Source organism: Anabrus simplex, chromosome 1, assembly GCF_040414725.1.
Source record: "Anabrus simplex isolate iqAnaSimp1 chromosome 1, ASM4041472v1, whole genome shotgun sequence".
Taxonomy (NCBI): Eukaryota; Metazoa; Arthropoda; class Insecta; order Orthoptera; family Tettigoniidae; genus Anabrus; species Anabrus simplex.
The window spans coordinates 403884645-403909839 of NC_090265.1; the positions used below are offsets into that span (position 1 = coordinate 403884645).

General features: G+C 37.5%; 1 protein-coding gene across 7 annotated transcripts in view; it reads right to left on the reverse strand.

Moving 5' to 3' along the window:
• Positions 1-25195, reverse strand: part of LOC136856852 (afadin- and alpha-actinin-binding protein A) — a 195056-nt gene that overhangs the window by 155064 nt on the left and 14797 nt on the right. For all 7 annotated transcript variants that reach the window (XM_067135046.2, XM_067135041.2, XM_067135043.2 and 4 more), the window contains one exon: positions 5265-5396. In XM_067135046.2, coding sequence (XP_066991147.2) covers positions 5265-5396 — 132 coding nt within the window. The remainder of the gene's footprint in view (positions 1-5264; positions 5397-25195) is intronic.

Here is a 25195-nt window from a genome sequence, read left to right on the forward strand (position 1 = left end):
CATGAGCTCTAGATAAGAACACTCAAAAAAACCTCTCCAAATAAGTCTGTGTAGTGATCTTGACAGTGATGAGCAGATCGACAGTCATAATTGCAAACCATAACAATCTTGATTTAACATCGGTGTGTATAACATGGTCATACACCTCAGTTTTGGTGACTACCATAAATTACAATCTTCAATCAAAGTCAGATGTTATATACACCGATGTAAAATAGATCCTTACAGACCAGGGCTCCAGTTATGGTGTAGCGTTTGTGTGTAAAAGTTTTTAGTTTAAGTCTCAAGTCTCTGTTTCTCAGGATCCTCTTCTCTTCTCGGTCTTCAATTTGCTGCATAGTCAAGCCTAACTCATCTAAATCATCTTGGACTTCTTTGAACCAATTATTCTTGGTTTTACTTTTCCAAAAGTAGTTGAAAAGATGTTTCAGTACCCTGGTTTCTGGTAATCTTGTTATGTGGCAGAAAAATGCAACCCTCCTCTTCTGCAGTGTGTCTATTATTGACTCAGTTTCCGCGTATACAGCTTCATTAGGTAATCATCGCTATTGTCCATCTACTTGGTGTTTTTTGTTTATGATTGTTCTAAGCATCTTTCTTTCTGTCTTCTGTAATTTATCTGTTGTTGATTTGGTGTTCAAATAGTGTTTCTCTAGTATAGGTTGCTTCAGGTTTAATAACGGAGTTGTAGTGTTTGAATTTTGCATTTATCAAGAGAGATTTCTTCTTGTAGGTTGGCCAAGTGATACATTGTGCTTGTTTCAATTCAGTTGTTCTATTTTCTACTGATACTTTCTCGTTTAAGTTCCAAGTAATAATCTCCTCAAGATACTTGAATTTATTTACAATCCTAATTTGTTTGTTATTATTCAGTGTTATAGTTGGTGTTTCAACCTTGAAGGATGGCATCATTTCCGTCTTTTCAAATGAGATTTGTAGTCCGACTTTTGCTGCTATTTTTTTCAAGTTCTTCAATTTGGTGTTTAGCCTCTTCCACACTATTTGCGAGCAGCGCAAGGTCATCTGAAAATGCCAGGCAATTGAGTTTGATACTTTTGCCAATCTTGATGTTTGTTTGGCATTTCTTAGTCCACTCTCGCATTATTTTCTCCAGCGTGCAGTTAAATAATAATGGTGAGAGACCGTCACCCTGTCGAAGTCCAGTCCGGATTTCAAATGATTCAGACAACTCCCCTCTGAATTTAACTTTTGATTTAGTGTTCTCAGTGGTAATTCCAATAAGATTGATAAGTTTCTGGTGTAGTCCAAATTCCTTGAGGATTTTAAGTAACGACTCACAATGGATATTGTCATACACTTTCTTGAAGTCAACAAAAGTGATTACTAACTTTTTGTTTCTCACTCTTTGATGTTTCATGATCAACTTACTTTACTTATCCCACAGTCCTTGAAGAACCTGGGCCTTGTCGATCACTTGTCTCTTCCAGTCATCTCTCGAAGCGGCCAGCCTTCTCCAGTTCCGTATTCCTAGTCTTCACAAGTCCGCCTCTACATCGTCCAGCCAACGTAATCTTGGTTGTCCCACTGAGCAGCTTCCCTCGGGCTTGGTGACTAACATCTTCCTTGGCACTCGCTGTTCCTCCATTCGCTGCACATGTCCCAACCATCGCAATCTTCTAATCGTTATTTCTGCAGTTATTTACGGATTCTTATAGAGTTCATACATCTCTTTGTTGGTCCTAATTCTCCAGCCACCCTTCTCGTTCATGATCCACTTAAGAATCATGACTTGATCTGGACAACTTTTTTCAGGTCGAAATCCTCCCCGATATTCTCAAAGTTCTTGGTCGAGTTGTTCCTAAATTCTTGTTAGGATAATTCTAGACAGGATCTTATAGGTGACATCACGTAAAGAAATCCCCCAGTAATCATTTGGATTCAATCTATCATCCTTTTTGTGTACTTGATGAATTATAGCTGTGTTCCATTCTTCAGGCAGTTTTTCAGAATTTCAGATGTCTATGATGTGTTTGTGGAGGCTTTGAAGTGTTTGTTTATTTGCATGCCTCCACAGCTCTGCAACCAGTTGATTCTCCCCTGCTGCCTTGTAGTTCTTGAGCCAACCATTCGCTTTGATTACTTTTAATGCAATTTAGACAAACATCATAAAGGAAACTGTTTAGTATGTGCAAAAAAAAAAAAAATAGTGATGTTTTTAACTGTGTGTTTTAGTGTAAATTAGGTTAATGTATCTTAGAACAAGGAATTTCGCTGATGAAGAGAGTGGTCATCTCTCGAAACACATACGAATATCAATTGTGTAAACAAACGAGTTTACAATAAATATTGACAGGGCGGACCTAACAACTACCCATGGCATTTTTCCATGACACAGTGTCTCACTTATCTTTGTATATTAGACTCCATTTGCAATATAAGTTCTCACCATACATATTGTAAGGAACTAGACGCATGTACTGTTGGTAAACAACCCTGTCTGTATTTCTGTATGACACTGGTGTTGTTGAAGAACAGTTTATTTTCATTGGTATTCAGTATTCATTACACAGTAGAACCAGTATTGCAGTAATGACGACGAGAGCTTGAAAGCGCTTGTAGACAGTGCTTTAGACGGCGATTATGGCAATAATGACGTTTTGGAAAATGAATCCAACTTCGAGGGTAGTGACAACAACGGTGAAAGTTATTTGATTGAGAAGAGCATTGAAGAAAGTGAGAGTGAAAGTGCCACGCCATGGCCTTCCAAACATGCACTGCCTGTGATACAAAAGAATCGTTGTGATTGGAAATTGGAGAATAAATATAGTAATCTTGATATATATCTATTTCATGGATACTGCGGTGTTTCAAAAATACTTGCAACAAATTTAGCTTCTTCCCACCGTCCAAACTTGCAATGTTTTAGAGTACACAGATCCACTCTTTTTGAAATTTTTTCAAATGAAACATTTGTATCGCAGCCAGAAGTCATTCAAGGAACGAAGTATGGGTAAGTTATAACTTTTAATGGCATGAATACAAAATCTGAGAGAATTATGTTAATTAGCTAGTATTTTATGCATGTTTTTATGTGACAGGTATGCTCAAACTACTGTTTGGCAAATTAAATCTGATTCCACAGTCAACAATGTGGCCATCTATTGTGATATGAATGGGTTAAGTGATAAAACTCCAAGTAATGTAAATATAACAATGTAATAACTTACCAAGGGAGATGTTCAATAAATTTCCAATGTCAATGAAATCACTTAAGAAAAGGCTAGGAAAAAACAGATAGGGAATCTGCCACCTGGGCGACTGCCCTAAATGCAGATCAGTATTGATTGATTAATATCATGAGTTCATGACTAAAGGATTATCATATAGTACAGTGGGAGAACAAAGAATTAGTTATTTGCACATTTATATGCTAGGAATCAGTTTGTGAGGGACATTTAATTTAACTGAGAAATGAACCAAAAGTAATAATTTGTGCATCTATTCACTGCAAAGTAGTCAAGGTGTTAAATACAAGAGAAACTACAAACTGTAATTCAGAATGTTATATTAGCAAAACGAAATTTTCATACATGCTCTTCTTTCTCAAACCTTAATATTGCACTTCAGTGAATTATATGTATGGGGTCTTTTTCTTAGCTTTGATCAAGTGTCCGGGGAGCTTGCAAGAAACAGTGATAACACATCTGGATGACTCATTTGGCGAGAGATATATTGCTTCATGTCCGTTTGAGGTGACTATTGCAATAGTTTAGTTTAACATGTAGTAGGCCTATTGATAGTGTGTTCAATGTCTTAGCGCAGTTTCTGTACAAATACAAAAGTTATTATATGTTTAACGAGTGATGTATACAGTAGAACACCGTCTATTCATTGTGTTGTGCTCTGCACAGCATTCTTCTGTTAGAGGGTGTCGCATTTTCTGGCATCCTCCCTCTCCATAAGAATACGGTATGTAATTTAGTGAAGAAGTTCCGCACCACCGGGTCCATTCTTAACAAGAAAATACGCAGGGGACAACCTATTTTCACAGGGGAAAAGCTTGATGAAATAGGGGCTCTCTTCAAAAGAACTCCAACAAAATGCCAGTCACGTCTCACTATACAGGATGTGTAATTATCGTCTGCCCGCAAAGCAACAAAACTGTTAAAAGACAAACCATACAAAACCCACCACTGTCCAACATTTAAGAGGATCTGACAGTTTCGCTAGGGTTTGTTATTGTAATTGGTTGCTTCAGTCCATTCGCGATGGGTATGTTGACCCAGAAATGTTACTTTTTAGTGACGAGGCATAGTTGCAGCTAGGTGGCTATGTAAATAGTCAAAAGAATCACTACTGGAGTCAGAAAATCCCCACCAGTTGCAGATCCGTCCACTTCAGAATGTAAAGTTCGAAATTTGCGGCGCAAGAAGTGCTCGCAGAATTATAGGGCCTATATTTTCCCATGAAACAATAAATGCTGACCGATATATAGACCTCATTCTCAGGCCATTCTTTCAAGAGCTGACAGAAGAAGAAAGGAGTAAGAGTTACTTCATGTGAGATAATGCGACGGCACACACTGCTAATCGTTCTGCAGAGGTAATACAGGAAGTTTTAGAAGACCGCATGGTTAATTATCTCCTAATTTAAATACCTGTGATTATTACCTATGGGGCATGCTGAAGGGAAAAGTGTATGTCAACAACGCTCACACAAGAGAAAAACTACAACAGAACACTACACAAGTTATTTCAAACATTACCCCGGCTCAGATTCACTGAGTGTCTGCAAACCTGTTTACGAGATATCAGGCATGTTTGACAGCTGAGGGGCAACATTCTGAACATCAAATGTAATGCCACGTAGCTTCACTAGAAACAGCTCGCTATAAATGTGAATATCCACTATGTAGTGGGGAGAAAAGGTGCACATTATACCAGCTAGTGACCAAGGGTCATTGCACCAGCCGTGCTGTGCTCTGAGTGGTGCTGCAACCAACGCTAAGATTTAAAAAAACGGTATAACTTTGCATATTTCAAATGCTTATGTTGAATTTGTGAGCCCACATTTGTGTGTAAAAATATCTCAGTACAAGAATGGACCATGAGAGATTCAAAATAAAATGTCTGGAGTGCAGTTAAATTAAGTGGTGTCCAAGCAGAAGTCAGTCAATATATTATAAATTTAATAGGCTACAATGTGATCACTGTCATAGACAGAACAAGGATCTGCTAAAGTTTTCACACACAACTTTCCAATAACTTAGTCTAGTAAATTATGACATTAAATTGCTGCATTACCTCCTCCCTTTCACCCTTCAAAATACGGCATGTAGCATCGTACTTCTCTTTCAATGCTCGTTCCTTTTCTGCCATCAATTTCAGGGATTGCTCTCTTTCAGCTAAAAGCTGGTTCAGACGATCTTTAGCAACCTGTGTCAACAAGATAATACAGTATCAGAAACAAAGCTTTAAGAAAATTAAATTCTGCATGTTCTCTCTTTACTCATTTTCTTAATCTTGAAATAATTCAAAAAAGTATTTTGTATTCCTTGCTCCAGTAACACATTCTGATTATGTTTAACCCTTACGCTGTGCAAATAGTTACTGACCCATTCACAAAAGAATGCAGTTATGACACAAAAAATTAATATTTTTCAAAACAGATTTTTTTATGTGCTAAGCATATTCCAGCAGAAAATAAGAACGTGCTAGGGTAAATAATGGTTATTGTTGGATATTAACAATGCTCATTGTTGAAGATAGATGGTAAGGTCACGGCCGCTTCCTTTCAACTTCTAGATCTTTCCTATTCCATCCCATCGTCGCCATAAGACCTATCTGTGTCGGTGCGCCATAAAGCAACTAGCAAAAAAAAAAAGAAGAGGAAGAAGATAGGTCGGGCTAAGAACCGTAATTTATTATCTATTTATTATATAAAGAGCAACAGTATCCAAAGGACAATGACTTGGGATCTGTTATATGAGGACAGCAGATCAGAATACTACAATTAATATACACTAGCTAAGTACAGATTTATGAGCAATGATTAAAGTGGTTAAATTAAGGTGATCTGCAAATACATGTGTGGCTTACAACACGCTCCGGTACACAATATTTATGACCTTCTCGTTGGATACATGCCCCTTGATACTCGAGAGCATGTCAAATAAAGCTGGCTGTGACTGAAGCACTGGTTCTCTAAATGACACAAAATGAAAAATGAACGCCAAACCTACACAGTATTAAAAAAGATACATGGAGTCTATGAATATAAAATAAGAGTTTTGACTGTACATTGCTCAGCATTTAAAAAGAATGGTATTTCCGTATCGGTAGTGTCCACAGAAAGAAGAAGCACACATACATATATCTTCATTAGAAACTCTTATGCCTTTTAGCGCTCAGTCTGCAAGTTTCTGCAAATTTATTAACCACCGCCACAATCTTCTATTTGTAACTAGTTCTGTGGTCTTCTTTAGTTCTATAACCTCATATCTTTAAATCGTTGGAAACCGAGTCTAACTATCGTCGTCTTGGTCTCCCTCTACTTCTCGTATCATCCATAACAGAGTCCATTACTCTCCTAGGTAACCTACCCTCCTCCATTAGCCTCACATGACCCCACCACCAAACCAGTTTATGCGTAAAGCTTAACCCATCAAGTTCATTCCTGCTATCCTTCACCTCCACATTCTGAGTACCCTTCTGCCATTGTTCCCACCTATTTGTACCAACAATGATTCTCGCTACTTTCATGTCTGTTATTTCTAACTTATGAATAACATATCCTGAGTCCACTTAGCTTTCACTCCCGTAGAACACAGTTGGTCTGAAAACAAACCGATGTAAAGATAGTTTCATCCCAGTGCTGATTTCCTTCTTACAGAATACTGTTGATCGCAGCTGCAAACTCGCTGCATTAGTTTTACTGCACCTTGATGCGATCTCCTTTACTATATTACCGGTACCATCCTGGGAGAACACAAACCCTAAATGCTAGGACTTGAAATTATCTACCTGTTCCACCTTTATATCCCCAATCTGACATTCAATTCTCTTGTATTTAGTCTTGAAAAGGCTAATTTTCACACCATACTCATTGCACCTATTTTCAAGTGGAAACATATTAGACTGCAGATTCAGAATTATTTGATAAGATAATCAGCCATGTGCGAAATGATATGGAAACGAATGTGATTGTAGCGGGAGATATCAATTTCATCATAATCTATAAGTTTCATTTCCGTATTGATTGTAGCTACAACATAAGATTGATACTGAAGCCTCCACCTTATCAATACATTTATTTACATACTATCAATCACAGTACCGGTTTTGACCCTTTAAGGGTCATCCTCAGCTGACAATTACAAATATGGTTCTTGAAACATCACAATGGAAAACATTGTACAAGTGATTATTTTCATTTTCACCTTATTGAAAATTCAATTATTAATGTTAAACAATTAATTTATTGAAACCACCTATTCAATACTAGTTAAGTCTTTATGACTATAATAATGTCATTACATTAAGTTTGAGTATGGTACATGTTTCGCCTGGCATTGCAGGCATCATCAGCCATGAATTCTATCTCCAAGTCAGAGCTCTGAGTGGATGCTATATTAGGATTAATCATAGTAAATATTATTTACGTAACAATTGCAATGGAGTGATCAAGCCATCCATGTTTTAAAGTACTAATGTGAAGTCCAATGGAGATAATATTAACTGTCAACATTCATGAGTTAGTAATGAGAATGGCATGATACATGGGTTTAAACCATCTGTACATTTTTACAACTTATTGGAGATTAACTTGTGCTAGAACTATTCTTAAAATCTATTTTTTACACAATTTACACTAACGTAATGTACCCACCAGCTACACACTACATCCAGAAACCAGTGAACTGCTCTTCAATCCACACTGAATAACTTCAAAAAGCTCCAACAAAACAACATACAAAAAGTTTATATAGTTATGTAATAATCCGTTATCTAACAAAACTTGATCAAACTCTCTAACAGATTTCTTAATACTGATACTCATTCTTCTAGAAGTGAGGTTGACTAAAAAATATTTAGACCTTCCCAAAAAAAAAAAAACATATAAGTTGAACGTGTTTAATGTCCTACAAATATAAAAAGAAATATTTAAATGCTATGACTTCAATAGACTACAATACCATATCAGTATCAGCATTATCTCCATTCGACAGGACATGAGTAAGACATCCCATTGAAACTTCAAGACAAGATTGACCAGTTCAGTTCCAAATCGTAACATAAGTTTGTATACATTAGTGTAAATTTTGTAAAAAATAGTTTTTAAGAATAGTTCTAGCACAAGTTAATCTCCAATAAGTTGTAAAAATGTACAGATGGTTTAAACCCATGTATCATGCCGTTCTCATTACTAACTCATGAATGTTGACAGTTAATATTATCTCCATTAAATGTGAACAAGATTTGGACGTCACATTAGTACTTTAAAACATGGATGGCTTGATCACTCCATTGCAATTGTTACGTAAATAATATTTACTATGATTAATCCTAATATAGCATCCACTCAGAGCTCTGACTTGGAGATAGAATTCATGGCTGATGATGCCTGCAATGCCAGGCAAAACATGTACCATACTCAAACTTAATGTAATGACATTGTTATAGTCATAAAGTAACAATTAAAAATAGGAGAGGATTTCCACCAGTCACGACTGTACAATATTTTCCATTGTGATGTTTTAAGAACCATATTTGTAATTGTCAGCTGAGGATGACCCTTGAAGGGTCGAAACCAGTACTGTGAATGATAGTATGTAAATAAATGTATTGATAAGGTGGAGGCTTCAGTATCAATCTTATGTTGTAGATATCAATTTACCAAATGTCAATTGGGAAGGTAATGCGAACAATAGGAAGCATGACCAACAAACGGCAAATAAGTTAATAAGGGAAAGAGAGCGGATTCAGAAAGTGATGGAACCAACTAGAGGCAAGAATATTCTGGACATGGTGCTGGTAAAACCAGACGAGCTCAACAGAGAAACCGAAGTAATAGATGGTAGTTGTGAGTTTCACAAATAGGAAAAGTCCTCTCAGTTTTAATTACTGTGTTGATGGGGTGAAAGTTCCTTATGGGAATCATTGCAAGTATCTAGGTGTTAATATAAGGAAAGATCTTCATTGGGGTTGGGATTGTAAATAAAGGGCACAGATCTCTGCACATGGTTATGAGGGTGTTTAGGGATTGTAGTAAGGATGTAAAGGTGAGGGCATACTCCAAATAGAGTAATGTTCCAGTGTATGGGACCCTCACCAGAATTACTTGATTCTAGAACAGAAAAGAATTCAAAGAAAAGCAGCTCGATTTGTTCTGGGTGATTTTCGACAAAAGAGTAGAGTTACAAAAATGTTGCAAATTCTGGGCTGGAAAGACTTAGGAGAAAGGAGACGAGCTGCTCCACTAAGCGGTATATTGCAAGTTATAAATTTCATTTCTTGTCCTTATTGAAGATCTACTTATGATACAAAATTATTATAATTTTATTATAGACCACCTATTCAATACATAATAATCCGAGCTGTCAGTGGAGAGATGGCCTGAATGGCATTAGAAGACGAATAGGTTTGAGTAATGTCTTTAAAAGTAGGAAAGATCACAATAAGAAGATAAATTTGGAATCAAAAGGACAAATTCGGGCAAATATTCGTTTATAGGAAGGAGAGTTAGGGATTGCAATAACTTATGAAGGGAGATGTTCAATAATTTTCCAATTTCTTTGAAATCGTTTTGAGAGAAGGCTAGGAAAACAACAGATAGGGAATCTGCCACCTGGGTGACTGCCCTAAATGCACATCAGTACTGAATGATTGGTTGACTGATTTATACCTGCTGCTTTATGACAATGGAGTTTATTTACCATCCTTTCTACTTCATCGAGAATAGTTCAACCACCCCTCCCTTCTTAAAATTCTTTATCACTGGCCAGAAAGGTTTTTCTACGGCTTGACCTAGCCTTTCTGGGTTATTACCGAAATCTTCCCACTTCTTCTTGGATTCAACAACTATTTGTTTTGCTCTGATTCTTTCACCTAGGTACAATTGCCTGTCTGCATCAGTCCCTGTTTGGAACCATTTCTGATATGCCTTCTTTAACATTTACAAGCTGCTTTCACTTCATCATTCTACCAAGATGATCACTTTTTTGCTATCTTTACACACATTTGTTCCTAGGCATGCCCTTGCTTTTTCTACTACAGTATCCCCTTCCGCACCCCATTCTCTTTCCATATCCTGAACTTGCTTACTGTCCATTACTTGAAACTTTCCACTAATCACATCCGTTTACTTCTGTCTAATTTCTTTGTCTTGGATATTTTCTAACCTTATTCGTCTGTAGATAGATTTCACTTTCTCTATCCTAAGCCTAGAGATACTTAGTTCACTACATAACAGATAGTGGTCTGTATCACTGGAAAACCTGCACATTTCTAAGAGATTTCCAGAATTCAATGCCGGTTAAGATATAGTCTATTATGGATCTGATGGCCTCACCCTCCCATGCGTAGCAGTGAATAGTCTTATACTTGAAGAATGTTTTTGTAACTACTAATCCCATAGTAGCACAGAAGTCCAGCAAACACTTCTCATTCATATTAGCTTCCATATCTTCTCCACATTTACCAATCATCCTTTCGTATCCTTCAGTTCTATTTTCAACTCTCGCATTGAAATCACCCATTAGCACTGCCGTATCCTTGCTGTTGAACCCGGCTACGAGGTCACTCAATGCCTCATAAAACGTGTCAATTTTATCCGCATCTGCACTCCCACATGTGAATACACTAAGACTATTCTCGTATTAATTCCTCCAAGCAAGCCTCGAACCTATGGCATAATGGAGTCCCACTCACATTTGAGAGGCGAGGGACTCCTTGCAAACAACTTGGCAAACTAAATGGAATTCGATGGGAAGCTATCAATATTAATGGGGCTTATAGAAGAAAGAAAGTAGAACTGGCTAAGTCAGCAAACAGGATGCATCTGGATGTGTTAGGAGTTAATGATAATATTTGAATAATTGAAAATAGCGAGGATGAAGTTCATAAATTGTATTAATTCCTCCAACCACCAAATCTACCCACATCATTCACTCATTTACGCGCATAACAGAAACTATGTTTGTCCAATAGTGTTATTGATGAACAATCCTACCCCATACTCTGCCCGTCCCCTTTTAACACTCATCAAGTACACTATACAATCTCTTATCTCTTCCTCGCTATCTTCCCTTATTTAAATATTAACATTAACTCCTAACACATCCAGATGCATCCTCTTTGCTGACTTAGCCAGTTCTACTTTTTTTCTTCTATAAGCCCCAAAAATATTGATAGCTTTCCATCGAATTCCATTTAGTTTGCCAAATTGTTTCCAAGGACTCCCTCACCTCTCAAATGTGAGTGGGACTCGATTACTCCCAAAGGTTTGAGGCTTGCTTAAAATGTTCTGAGTGTGCTCAGTGAAATTTCTGTGAAGCAGGATGCTACCCTTACTTACACATAGTCCCAGTGAGGATTTCTCCTCTAACAAGTTAGGGGCCATAGATTGTATAGTCCTAGCCACTTAAACACAAGGTGGGCCATGACTCAGAATGTGTCCAGGATGCCCACTCCCATTCCATAGCAACTGGTATCCCGGCTCTCAGTACCACTTACTAGACCACTCAGCCTCTGTCCATGAGTTCACAAGCTAGAACATGACTACAGTAACCCACACCACGATCGATAGCAAGAAGGAAATGCTATTTTTAATTTACAGTCATCTCTGTCTGTATTTATGTACTAGCTGATATACTCGTGCTTCGCTACGGAATTCTACATTGTATACAGAATTCTAGGTTAGGTAGCATACACACGGAAATTGCATAGCTCTTACCGTTACCCCAGAAACGCGATGGGGAAGTCGCCAAATGTCCTTTTCTCATGTAAAGACTGGGTTAGGGAATTTTCATTGTAATGGTAGGCCCTCTTGCCTACCAGGGCCTACCATCAGTCAAAATCAAATTGGGGAATTTTCATTATAATGACAGACGCTCACTCTTCATCTGCCTTTTTTACATCCTCAGTGGTTTTCCCAACTTAAATCAACATAGGTCATTAAAATGACGTCAGTAGGAATGTCACGATTTAAAGCAATGCTGTCATATGAAATACACAATAAAATGAAACACCACACACGTTCTAACTTTTAACGAACAGTACTATGCTGCCGATCTAACAGTCCAAAGTTACAGAGTTGGAAGGACCAGGCCGCAGACAGCCGTTAAGTGCGCACACTTTTCATTCAAATCAATGCGTCAGAGTACAGATTGAATTGCTGGAATACTATGATGAACCAGTGTGTTATGTACCAGTAGTATCAGAAAATTTATGAACCAGAGGAAAGGCATGCTAAAGAAGAAAGTTATCTAACTCCCTGGCTATTTGCTGCCAATATTCAGGGAGGCTGTTATACTCGGTACGCAGCATCTATCTATCGAAGATTAGTGGCAGCATAAGAGATAAAGAACATCACAACAATGGTCAATGTAATGTTATTGTTGATCAATTTTATGAGCTTTCAACACTGCAGGCCTTCACATTTAGTTTTCTTCCAACTCTGAAATACCACTCTTACCACAGTCAGTATTGTAAGACTGAATAAAACAATAAATGATCTGAAATTGTATTCTCTATAACTTTTTATATGTAGTACTTTTCAATAGGACCAACAACATAGGATTTTAAAAATTAAATTTTAGGTCTTCCCCTCAACTATCATTTCACTGAGCGTGAATAAAATGATTTATAGCCTAGATTGTAGTGACACATTCCCTGACTTTACATATCGATTTTCATTAATTTCTCATCCGCCGTTTTCTCATGATGCGCGTATGTACATACATACATAAATTGGGGAAAATTAAAAAGTGAATTTCCTTGTTAATGTGGACTCGTGGATTTTCGTGAGAAAATCGATGAACAGAATTGTATGAAAACTGGTATGTTAAGCCAGGGAATAAGTTAATACAGTTTAGGCAATAAACAACTTTATTCACCCTTGGTCAAATGGTAGTGTAGGGGAAGGTCTAAAATTTAATTTTCAAATACCTATTTTATTAGTGGACCTATCGAAAACACTACATAACAAAAGTTATAGGGAATACAATTACCTGTCATTTTTATCTTACACAGTTCAACCGTAATGGTTATGATAACAGAGATATTAATGAATTAAAAATGTTGTTGCTTAGTCCATACCAGTGCCGAGATTGCTAACATGGGCATATTGTTCAACTGTGTTAACTGGCGATGGTAGTGGGTTTTGTCATGATTGTCTCAGGGTGAAATTCCACAGGGCCATCACCCCATGTTGTCAAGGAAGAACGTGAAGATGACTATCAAAATGAGAAAAAAATCATAAATAAAAATGCTGGGCTGAGTGGCTCAGACGGTTAAGACACTGGCCTTCTAACCCCAACTTGGCAGGTTCGATCCTGGCTCAGTCCGGTGGTATTTGAAGGTGCTCAAATACGACAGCCTCGTGTCGGTAGATTCACTGACACGTAAAAGAACTCCTGCGGGACTAAAATCCGGCACCTCAGCGTCTCCAAAGACCATAAAAGTAGTTAGTGGGACGTAAACCAAATAACATTATTACTTTATTAAAAAATAGTAAAAGAACGACTGTTTGAAGAATAAAACAAGAGGGAGTCATGAAAGGAGCAAGGGTGAAAGTATGAATATGGGATGAAGCAGTGTATCATATACCAGTAGTTATTATATTGGATGCCTAATAACACAGTCAGAAGAAAACTAAATGTGAAGGCCTTCAATATCGAAAGCCCATAAAATTGATCATGAACAAAATAACTAGGTATTATAAAACAGGTCTTTATTGTTGTGGGACGCACTGTTTAGATAGGATTATTATTTCCAGAAATATTTGAAAGTTTGTGAAAAATGTAATTAGGTTGGCCCATATTGGTGGTTAAAGTAAACTGAGAAAATATTTCCGATTGCAGCAAGGGTGAATGTATGAACATGGGATGAACCAGTATATCATATACCAGTAGTTATCAGAAATTATGAACCAGAGGATGGCATGGTCATTCCCGTCAATATTCAGTAAGTCTGTTATATTTCTGTTATGAGGTCTTCTGAGTGCATAATGACTTCTTCTACCTTTGTCGGTATTTCAATGATGCGAGTTGCCGAGTTCATTGCCCTGTGGTCTAGGGGTAGCTAGTCTGCCTCTTACCTGAAGGCGAGTCGATTTATCGCCAGGTTAGGAATTTTTACCTGGATTTGAAGGCTGGCTCGAGGTGCACTCAGCCTCTGCAAAAACAATTGAAGGCATGAGTGCAAGAACTAGATAATGACCACATTTAGCGAAAATTAGCTTTTGACTTCTATTTGTAGCCATAACTGCCCTCTATCAGTTATTATAGAAGTTAATTTCAGAAAGTGCCTATTTTTCTCGCTAGATGGCCTTTAAAATTCAACTGGTTCCTTTCTGAGTGCAAGATTTGGATAATAACCGGTATTATCCAGTTCTTGCTCTGTTGCTCTCGTGCTGAAGAAGAGTAAGGAAGGTGGCTGAATGCAGTGAGTTATTGTGTGCCGCAAATGCAAGCTTTAATTCAGAGGTAGGTTCCATTAAGAACTGCATTTTAGTGCTAAATGTATAGAATGTATATTACAGAATATTCAGTTTAATGTTACATTGTATTATACAACAATATTTTAGACCAAAATATTATATTCAAATAAATGTGGAAGTTTGAAGCCCACACTTTATGCTTTTATAAATAGTCATTTTTAGATACCGCTACGAAGTTCTACTGATTCCTCTCCAGTAAAGAGTAAGAAAAGGACAATAAAAGAAGATAACTGGCAAAGGAATGTTAGGAAACAAAATATTTTGAATGGAGAAGAATATATATCAACAGGGAAACTTGTGCCTGTAAAGACAGTTGCTCCAGATTGTTTTTGTAACAGAAAATGTACAGCCAACTTCTCCAAAGATATTAAAGTACGAATTCTTAGGAATTTAAACAAAATGAGTGATAAGAATGCTCAGGATGCATACCTCATGGGCTTAATAACCTCACATAATATTCAGAGGTAAGCTTTAAATAAATATTAGTTTTAGACATATATTTTGTAGGAGCATTGAACACACAACAATGCAATATATTTTTGTTGTAGAAGGCGCCCCGATCTCAGCATGAAGTAGAGAAGGAAGAAGAAGCTTGCTGCAAGAAACAATGCTACTGAGAGTGAAGATGAGGATGAAGAAATAGGTGTAGAGCCATTATGTAGAGAACTACATTCCGCATGAAATTAAAACTCTGCACATTTTTACTGACAACTGTGCAGGGCAAAACAAGAATATTTTGATGGTTCAGTAGTTAAGTACACTAGCGGCTTCGGGCAGATTTGTCAAAATATATCACCATTTTCCAGAACGTGGAAATTCGTTCATGCCCTGTGATCGTACCTTCGCACAGATTGAAAAGCTAAAACGCAAGAAAGAGTATGTGTTTGTCCCTCAGGAATGGTATGATATTGTTTCATCTGCTTCCCAAAAATTTGCTGTGGTGAAAGTACACCAGGACATGGTATTTGATTTTAAACATCACTTGGTGTCACATTTTAAGAAAATAATAAAGAATGGTAGTGAATCATTCAGAATAAGTAGGTACTATAAATTTGTTTATGAAGGGAGAGAACTGTCTGTTTCTGCTGGTCAAAACACTTTTGTTCATACAAAATTTCATCTGTTCAAGACGAAACGTACTCCAATATTACATCCCGACAAGTTGTACCAAACTCCACTGCCTTTGAATAACAAGAAGTACAGAGATATGATGAAATTCGCACAGAAGTATATTCCGCCTGCACACATGAAATGGTATTCCGATCTCAGATGTGAAGGCGAGGATGAAGAATATGGCTCTGAAAGTGAGGCATCATACCACGAGTTCTAAAAACAGTTTTCAACCATATTTTACTTAATACTTATTATGTATGTCATGCACTGGGCTTTAAAACTCAATATTTCATAGTTAAAACATTAAAACATGTAATGGCATTCATTCTCCAATTTCTATTCCCGTTTTCGCATTCCTTAAAACATCTGAGTGCAAGAAATGGATAATTCCATCACACATTTTCTCGTTTTTTTATTATTTCTAAATGGAGTAGAGGGTTAAAAATTGAAACAGTAGTGTATATTCATATATACTTTCACATTAAACTGAAACCTTTAATGAATTATAGGATTTATATAGTTTTAAATGTTTTTCTCGTTTTTCTCAGAACTTAACTTTTGGTTATTAGCTAGTTCTTGCACTCAGGTCTTCAATTAAGGAACTATCTGACGGTGAGACCGCTGCCTCAGAGTAGAAGGCTAAGAATAACTGCCAGCCTTAGGACGATAGAATATCAGTGGAAGAAAACCCTATACGACATCCAGCTGTAAGACCGCCATTTGTGCCAATTTGTGTTAAGACAGGTAGAGACCACCCATTGGGATTTCAACCCCCATAGAGTAATTTGTTGAAAATGCATCAATTTCCTGTATGGTTAGTCCTATTAGTACAAAGTTAATGGTAATTTATAACTTCAGAGAATGAATACACAGATACCTTCTTCACAGGCCCACAGCATTTACTGTAGTTTGCTACTACGGTTTGTACTTATGTAATGAGTTCTTTGGGGTAGAGTGAATAACCATGAATAGTGTTCGTGGTGTATGAAGTAAACCTTTTCCAGTACTGCTGTATGAAAACATTATTGGTGAGCGTAGCATTTCTGTTCAATATTCAGGTCTATTATCAAAAACTGCCAAATATTTTACTGGCATTCATCATCATCATCATCATCATCCTAAACCATCTCCAGTTTCCCGGGTGTCGTATATGAGCCTCCTCCATCTCATCATGTCCTTGTACCATTCCTCCTCCACCAATTTGTCCCAATCATGACCTCTCAGCAGTACATCGTTCTTAACTAGATCTATCCTTCTTTCGTTGCCTTCCCACAGGTCACCTTCCTTCTACTTTTCTGTCAAATTCCTTCCTTGCAGTTCTGTTAACTGGCATCCTCTTCATGTGACCAAACCACTTCAGTCTTGATATCTGAATCTTATTGAGGTGAGAATCATCTATTCCTACTTCTCTAATTTTCTCATTCCTAATCTTGTCTTTCCCGGTTTTCTGGATCATAGTGCGTAGGAATTTCATTTCAGCTGCCTGCAGTTTGGAACTATCTCTAATGGTCAGTGTTGTGATTTCGAGACTGTATGTACGAATTGGTGTATAATAGGACTTGTACAATATCATTTTTGTTTTCATAGGTATTTGATCATCCCACAGCAGGTGTCTTACCTGGTGGTAAAGTTGTGTTGCCCCATTGATTCAATTGTTCACCTCATGTTTTGCTAAGTTTCCATTTGATAGAACGCTACCCAAGTATTTGAAAACTGCAACGCTGTCCACTTGGGCTTCATTTAACATGACTATTGGTTCTGCTCCTTCCCCATACACTTTCATCACCACTGGCTTAGTACTGATGTTTAAATCATATTTCTTAAACTCCTCATTCCAGCTTTGCATTCTCTCTCCCAATTCTTCTGAGTCACTCCAGATCGCAACATCATCTGCAAATGTGAAGGCTTTGATATCTCCATGTTCTTTCCTTTTAATAGATTTCATTACTACATGCATCACAATAATAAATAGAAGTGGTGACAATGAGCTGCCCTGCTGCACTCCCCTCTTTGTTTCAAACCAGTCCGACAAACCACGTCCTACTTGAATACAACTTCTATCCCCACTATACAATATTTGTCTATGAGGCTGTCTCGCACTTGAAGTTCTTTCATGCACTGCCAAATTCTTTCCCTTGGTAAACTGTCATAGGCTTTCTAAATGTCCAAAAATATTAGAAATAAAGGCTTGTTCTTCTCCCAGAATTTTTCCATTAGCATCCTAATTGCAAATATAAGGTCTGTGGTTGACCTTCCTGGTCTGAAACCATACTACTCTTCTTCTGAAATTGGTTCAACAATATCTCTAATTCTGGTCTCTATTATTTTTCCAATATTTTCAGGACATGAGACAGTAGTGTGCTACCACATAATTAGTACATTTTCGTTGGTTTCCTTTCTTGAACAGAAGTACAATGATGCCCATCTTCCAGTCCTCACAAATAGTATTTTCCTCCCATATCTTGTTGAGCAATCTGTGGAGCCAGTGGATTCCTGGAATTCCCGCTGCTTTCAGCATATCTGCACTTAGTTCGTCTATTCCCACTGCCTTTTCTTTTTTCATGCTCTTGAGCGCATTTTCAACCTCTCTCTCTTTCCTAACGTTTATCCCAAAGTATGGGGTCTGCTGTTTTTCTACATCTCCTCCATTTCGTCCTATTGCTGACATCCTCAGGTTTTAAACCAACGTTGTGCATGTCGGCCTTGATATTGTCAGTCCATCGCTTTAAAGGCCTTCCACGTAGTCGTATTCCTCCCAGAATCAACTTGAAGAGCTGCTTTAGCAACTGAGCAATCCTTCCTTCTCATAATGTGACCGTACCAGTGGAGATGCGCTTCTCACTTTCTCCACAATTGGAGCGACACCAAGCCTTTGTCGAACATCTTTATTTCTTATGTGGTCACATAGAGTCAGTCCAAGAGTCCATCAAAGCATCTTCATTTCCATTGTACGAAGAGCCTGCTCATGCTTTTTTGTCACTGGAAGACATTCTGCCCCGTAAACAACTGCTGGACATACGACGGTCTTGTAAATTTTTGCCTTCAGATGGTGAGGCATCTTTTTTATCGCAGAGGACACCGGTGACTTGTCTCCACTTGAGCCAGGCTGCATTTACCCGCACTCGGGTATCAAAAGTGGCATCACAGTACGAAGTGACAACTGACCCGAGGTATTTAAAATGCATGGGTTTCGACAAGTCTTGATTATTGATCCTTATGGTCCCACTAGTTTGGGGACCACATTCTAAGTATTCCGTTTTCGGGGTGTTAAGGTGCAGACCATTCTCAGCTAATTTGTCACTCCAAGTTTGTGTCTGGCATTGAAGTCCAAGGCATGTTTGTTGGGCAAATACCACATCATCCGCATAAAGCCATATAATTGGTGATTCAGTTATGGTTCCTCGACTTGGCTCTCCTCTATCTGTTATGTTTTCTGTATCTCCATTCAGCAACTTTTCGAAATAGATCTTGAGATCCTGTTTAATTTCTCCCTCTTCTTGTGCCAGAGTTCCGTCATCACGTTCTATTGCCTTTATGGTCTATTGATCCCTTCGGGTTTTTTTCACTACTCTGTACAGCAATTTCATATTTCCTCTACTGTCCTCTTCCAGTTTGTCTGCAAACTCATTCCATTTCTTCTCTTTTTCTTCCCGTACAATGTTCTTTACAGCAAGTTTCTTGTTCCTGTATACTCCTTGGAGTCTTTGTATTTCTTGTTCACACCGGGTGAGTTGGCCGTGCGCGTAGAGGCGAGCGACCGTGAGCTTGCATCCGGGAGATAGTAGGTTCGAATCCCACTATCGGCAGCCCTGAAGATGGTTTTCCGTGGTTTCCCATTTTCACACCAGGCAAATGCTGGGGCTGTACCTTAATTAAGGCCACGGCCGCTTCCTTCCAACTCCTAGGCCTTTCCTATCCAATCGTCGCCATAAGACCTATCTGTGTCGGTGCGACGTAAAGCCCCTAGCAAAAAAAAAAATTTCTTGTTCATTGCATGTTTTTGTTTTTCCTTGTCCAGTGCCTTCTTTATTTGGTTTCTTTCTTTCACCACTGTTTTCACTCTTATCATTCCAGCATGGAGCCTTCTTTTCTCCTCTGATGGAACTTGTAACTCTACATAGGTTTTTGGCTTCTCCCACAAAGGTGTCTTTGAAAGCTTTCCACTCTTCATTAACGTTGGTTACTTCACCCTTTGGCAGACTCTGTTGAATCCTTAGTTTGTATTCTTCCTTTATTTGGACTTCTTGCAACTTCCAAGTTTTAACCCTTGGTTTTTTCATAATAATTTTCTGCGTTTCATTAGTCTTACGTTTGAAGTCTACTACCAGCAATTTGTGGTCACTGTCCATATTTTCACTAGTGATGATCTTTACATCTGTTATGTATCTACCACCATCTATATTCGTTATTACGTAGTCAATCAAAGTATCATAACATCCGGGAGTTTAACTTGAGAGTTGTGCTTTTCATCACTGTAGTAAAGATGCAAGAATACATCTCGTTTGAAGAACGACAAAATTCCTCATCCTTGAAAAGGAAATGAGGAAGTGTGACCATTTCTCCCTCTTTTGCCGTTATTTTATTCTGTCCCGCCCATTCAGTCGGATCTCCACATCATCCCATTTTCCAAACATTTTTTAAAATTAAGAAATATATTATTTTACATTTTGATAGCACATGATGGTTACCTGGATCAGTGACTATACCATAAAATGGAATGCCTGTCTGTGTGCATTTGTCTATTACAGTGTATGTGGGGGTTTTTTTATTATTTTTTTTTACAGGTATTATTAGTGTTGGGCCGATGACCTTCAATGTTAGGCCCCTTAAAACAACAAGCATCATTATTAGTGTTATATTTCATGTTTTGACAGACTGAAAATCTTAAGTTATATTTCTGTGAAAATGGTAACAGTAGGACCATGTAAATTAGTTCCTCTCAGGCTTTTCTGGCACATTTTCATGACTTTATAGTTTTGGCCCTATCATCTGAAACAGCCAAAGATCAACCACTGCCAGTTATTTAAAATGTGAGCTGGACAACCCACACCAATAAGGTCTGCTTTTGTAGACTGTTGAAGTTGACACACACTGTATGTGTAGATGTGCTTGCTACCCCACCAAACATGGTGTTGTAGTTATGACCACATAACGCAATAGCTTTATCAATTACATCTAATACAGTAACATTGTGAACTTAATCTGCAATAGTTTGAGCATTTTCATTGGGGTAACTTGTATGTCCAGGAGCTTAGTTCGTATACCAACGTTTTTCTCAGTTGAAGTATTTAATCATCAATGGGAACGTTCTTACTGCAAGATGATTGCTTGAATCACTGGCTACACCACAAAATGGAATGCCTGTCTGTATGAATTTTTCTATCACATCAACATTGGGAGAGGTATTACAAAGTTCACAATTGCTTCTGTTTCTGTACAAGCACTTGACCTTTACGAGCTATTTTGGAGTCCGGAAACACTTTCTTCATCAGAGCACTAGTGCAGTCTCTATTATAATGTTTCACACAATGAAATGCCGAAGTCACTTCAGCTGCACGAACCTCATCACTGGATCCAGGTTAAAAAAAAAGGTAGTAATTTTATTTGAACATTTTTTACTGTGTTGCAAAAATTTCCATGTGGGCTTCCAAATCTAAAGACTTCATTTCCCACCAAAACATAAGAACCTGCACTGCAAACAGTACATTCAGCTTCAAAATCATCCCTTCCAGAAAGAACCATACATTTCTGAAAGTTTATCTGTAAACTAGCATTTTCATCTCGGCCTTCCTGGTTTCAAATGCAACCAAATACAATACCCAGGTAAACAACTTAACTCTGTCCAGCAAGATTCAGAAATGGAAATAAACAGTGAGCAAGAGACAAGATTATTTTTGACTGTTTCATGTGATACCCACCAATTGTATTTATTCATCATAATTTAAATTGTAATTGTCTTACCCTGACATCTAGTGAGTGGACTGTAATTTACTAGGGTTATTATTTTTGGTTTTTAACATTTTCAATTTCAAGTACTTGGAGGAAACTTGAAAATCCTAGACTTTTTACAAAGGAAATCTGCCCGTATTCCTTTTTACTAATGAAAAAGAAGACATATCCAGGGAAAAAGGGACTCTTCATTATATACTGTACTGTTAAGCCTTTCAGTATTCAGTTTACAAGCCTCCTCTGCAAAATACCTACATGCATTCCTCTATTTGCAAACTAGTTCTGTACTCATTTAGTTCTAACCATCTTCACCTTGGTTTCCCTCCACTTCTCTTACCCTTCATGGCCTAGTCCATTAATCTCCAAGGTAACCTATTGTTCTCTTTTTGCCTCATGAGACCCCACAATCAAAGTATATTCATACACATAGCTACATTCATCAAGTTACTTCCTAAATTGGACTATCACTCACTGTGAGAGGCCTCATGTCATTGTGCCCACCTATTTGAATAAGTAATTATTTAAGCAACTTTCATATCTGTTTTTCAGCATAGAAAATGTTTTAAGCTTTTCAAAACACACATTTATTTTTTACTCACAAATCAAAGATATTGGGTGTAAGGCATGTTTAGAACAACTAACATAATTCAACCTAAAAGCAACATGCAGCACATTACCTCATGCTTACAAACATAAATGCAGCAAATACTCCCAGTAGAAATATCAACAGAATGTATACAGAACAACTGAGCACTAAAATATAAAATAGCACAGCATTTCACAATCACATGTATTATCCAACCACATCATACAAAAATGCATTCTTGAGTAGCAGGGATAACAGACCAAATATTCAGCATTCCTATCATGGAAGTCACTTGCTGAATGATTGCAGTGAGGTAACTAGTTTACTTTTTTTTTCAATTTGCTTGGGAGTGGGAAGGAATTGGCCGTGGCCTTAATTAAGGTGTGAAAATGGGAAACCAGGGAAAACCATCTTCAGGGCTGCCGACAGTGAGGTTTGAACCCAATATCTCCCGGATGCAAGCTCACAGCTGCGCGCCGCTAACCGCACAGCCAACTTGCCTGGCAACTCATTTACCATTAACAAGCTAATATCATTCATTCTTAATTCTTATTATCTCTGAATAATAGGTAAGAACTGGTGGAGAGATCGGTATTCCTGAGTGAAAAATTTTTGTGAACTATTAGCTGTTGAACCTGCAAAATTGCAGAAAACCAGTATTCATAATCTCTTCAGTAATAACGCTATTTAGAAGAGATGAGTGATAGCAGAAGAGAGAGAGAGAGAGCACACCTAAATGAAGAACAGAGAGTGAAATGTTATTGTTGTTACAGATTTATAGGAGCTTAGGTCATTGTAGCTGTCCCCACCATCTATGAATGTGTCGAAAGGTGATAACTGGTGTTATTGTTGTGTATATAGTAGTGTGTATACTGTGTCTAATTATTACAGCCAGGAATTTGGGTGTCTGGAACCTGAAAAAAGGTACTATGCCAGGAATGTATACAGGAGTGTGTAGCATACCGCATGAGTAGGGACCTGAAAATTTGCATTTGTGATAAAACAAATTTTTACACGACTTTCGCACTTTCTATAATGCAACTTTTTCGTATTCATAGTTTCTTTGATCATATTAGTTCTATAATACCATATGAAATATACAAAGCAAACCACCCACCTGCCATTTTTATGATTATCGGCAGATAACCATGAGTTATAGAATGTTAGCACAGAGGGTGTACTTTACACTCTTTGGGGTTTATAAGATTCTGTGGCCATGAATAAACTTCCTCCATGTGTAGTTGGCAACTTACTTTCCAGCTGAGCCCTGCCACAGACAGTGAGGCAGTTTTGTTCAACACCATGCTTAATTTGAGTTCACTAATTACAGCCTGTAAACCAGTGATATGCAAACAATTGTATGCTATAAATGAAATGTAACTGTATCATGGCAGCGTCAAAATTCCTGCATGAAATGGGTTGAATCTGAAAAACACAAGCATTTATCGTCTGTCTCACCTATCGCAGGAATTACAAAGCCCAGTATCCATAGTTTCTCTATTCAACACATGCAAGAAACAGAACGATGCCACCTATGAATTTGCTGTGGTTACTACTGAAGGGGGTGAAGGTGATTCCGGCCCGTGGTGCCCCTGCGTAGGTAGTCGGAATTGAATTTCTGTTACTGAATTGAACGTCAGAATACCAGAAGCATCATTGAAGTAAATTTATACATGATGTATTGCTTCTGATATGAATAAATAAATAATACTGAAATGTTCATGAAACCAAACATCCCACTTGAGAAGCTTGATGATCCCAACGTTTGAGCATGGATGACGAAATTTGTAGAAAATATATTTATTGTCCATCTTCAAATACTAGTAGTAGTTCACAGATTGCACACAATCCTTAGATTCTGTTTTGATTTTTATAGTTAATGTACAAAAAGCAGTAAGATGTCAGACTTGATATATTTCTTTTTAATCATATGGCAGATCACTACGGGAGAAGTAAGTCCCCTAGTTTGGCAGTTGCCTGAGTGCAGGTGGTGATAAATATGCTGAAGGGAAAGAAATACAGACAAAATGGGCAGATGCATCTTTGTAGTCCTTTTGTTGAGTGCATTAATTTTCTTGAGTCATTTAACATTCAATATTGAGCACATAAATTAAATTTGGTTGGTAACATACGGGCGCAAGAGCTCCAAAAACTGAACGAGTCTGTTGTGAAAACCAATTTTTCTATAATTCTCCTGATGATCCTGTTTTCCAGTGTCCCGAGTAGATCTAAAGAATGAGATCTGTTTCTTTCTCACTGTACTCATTACTGGTTCCATTTCCATGTAGACTCTTATTATAAGCTAGTCTCCAGTGTCCATTTTCTTGGTAATTTTTGTTTATGCATGTTCTGATTATTATTCTTTACAACCTGAGTATTCTGTCTATTTCTGTGTTGCTAGTTGTTCTGAAAACAGTTTCACTTGTGTTTTAATTTAGTGGCAACTGAGAAGCCTTTTTTTTATTGCAAGTGTCCCTCGTGATATACTGTGCACTGGTTAGTTTATTTATTCTATTATGCCATGTCGGATTTTCATCGAGGTTATATGTAATTATTTCTCCTAAATATTTAAATCTGTCAATGATTTTGATTTCCTCTTCTATTGTGATTTTATTTACAAGACATGGGCCAGTCCACATAAATTTTGCCTTTTTGAAGGATATTCTGAGGGTGATTTTCTGAAATTTCTTTTTTCAATATTGAAGATTTATGGATAGTCATATGCCTTCTTAAAGCCTACAAAGGTTATTGCAATAGGCTGGTTTCATTTCCTCTATTATGCCATTACTAATTTTAAAGTGATTATCTATTCTGTGCAACTTCTCCAAGGTATGAAGCCCCCTGATATTCACCTAATTTTTGCTCTAG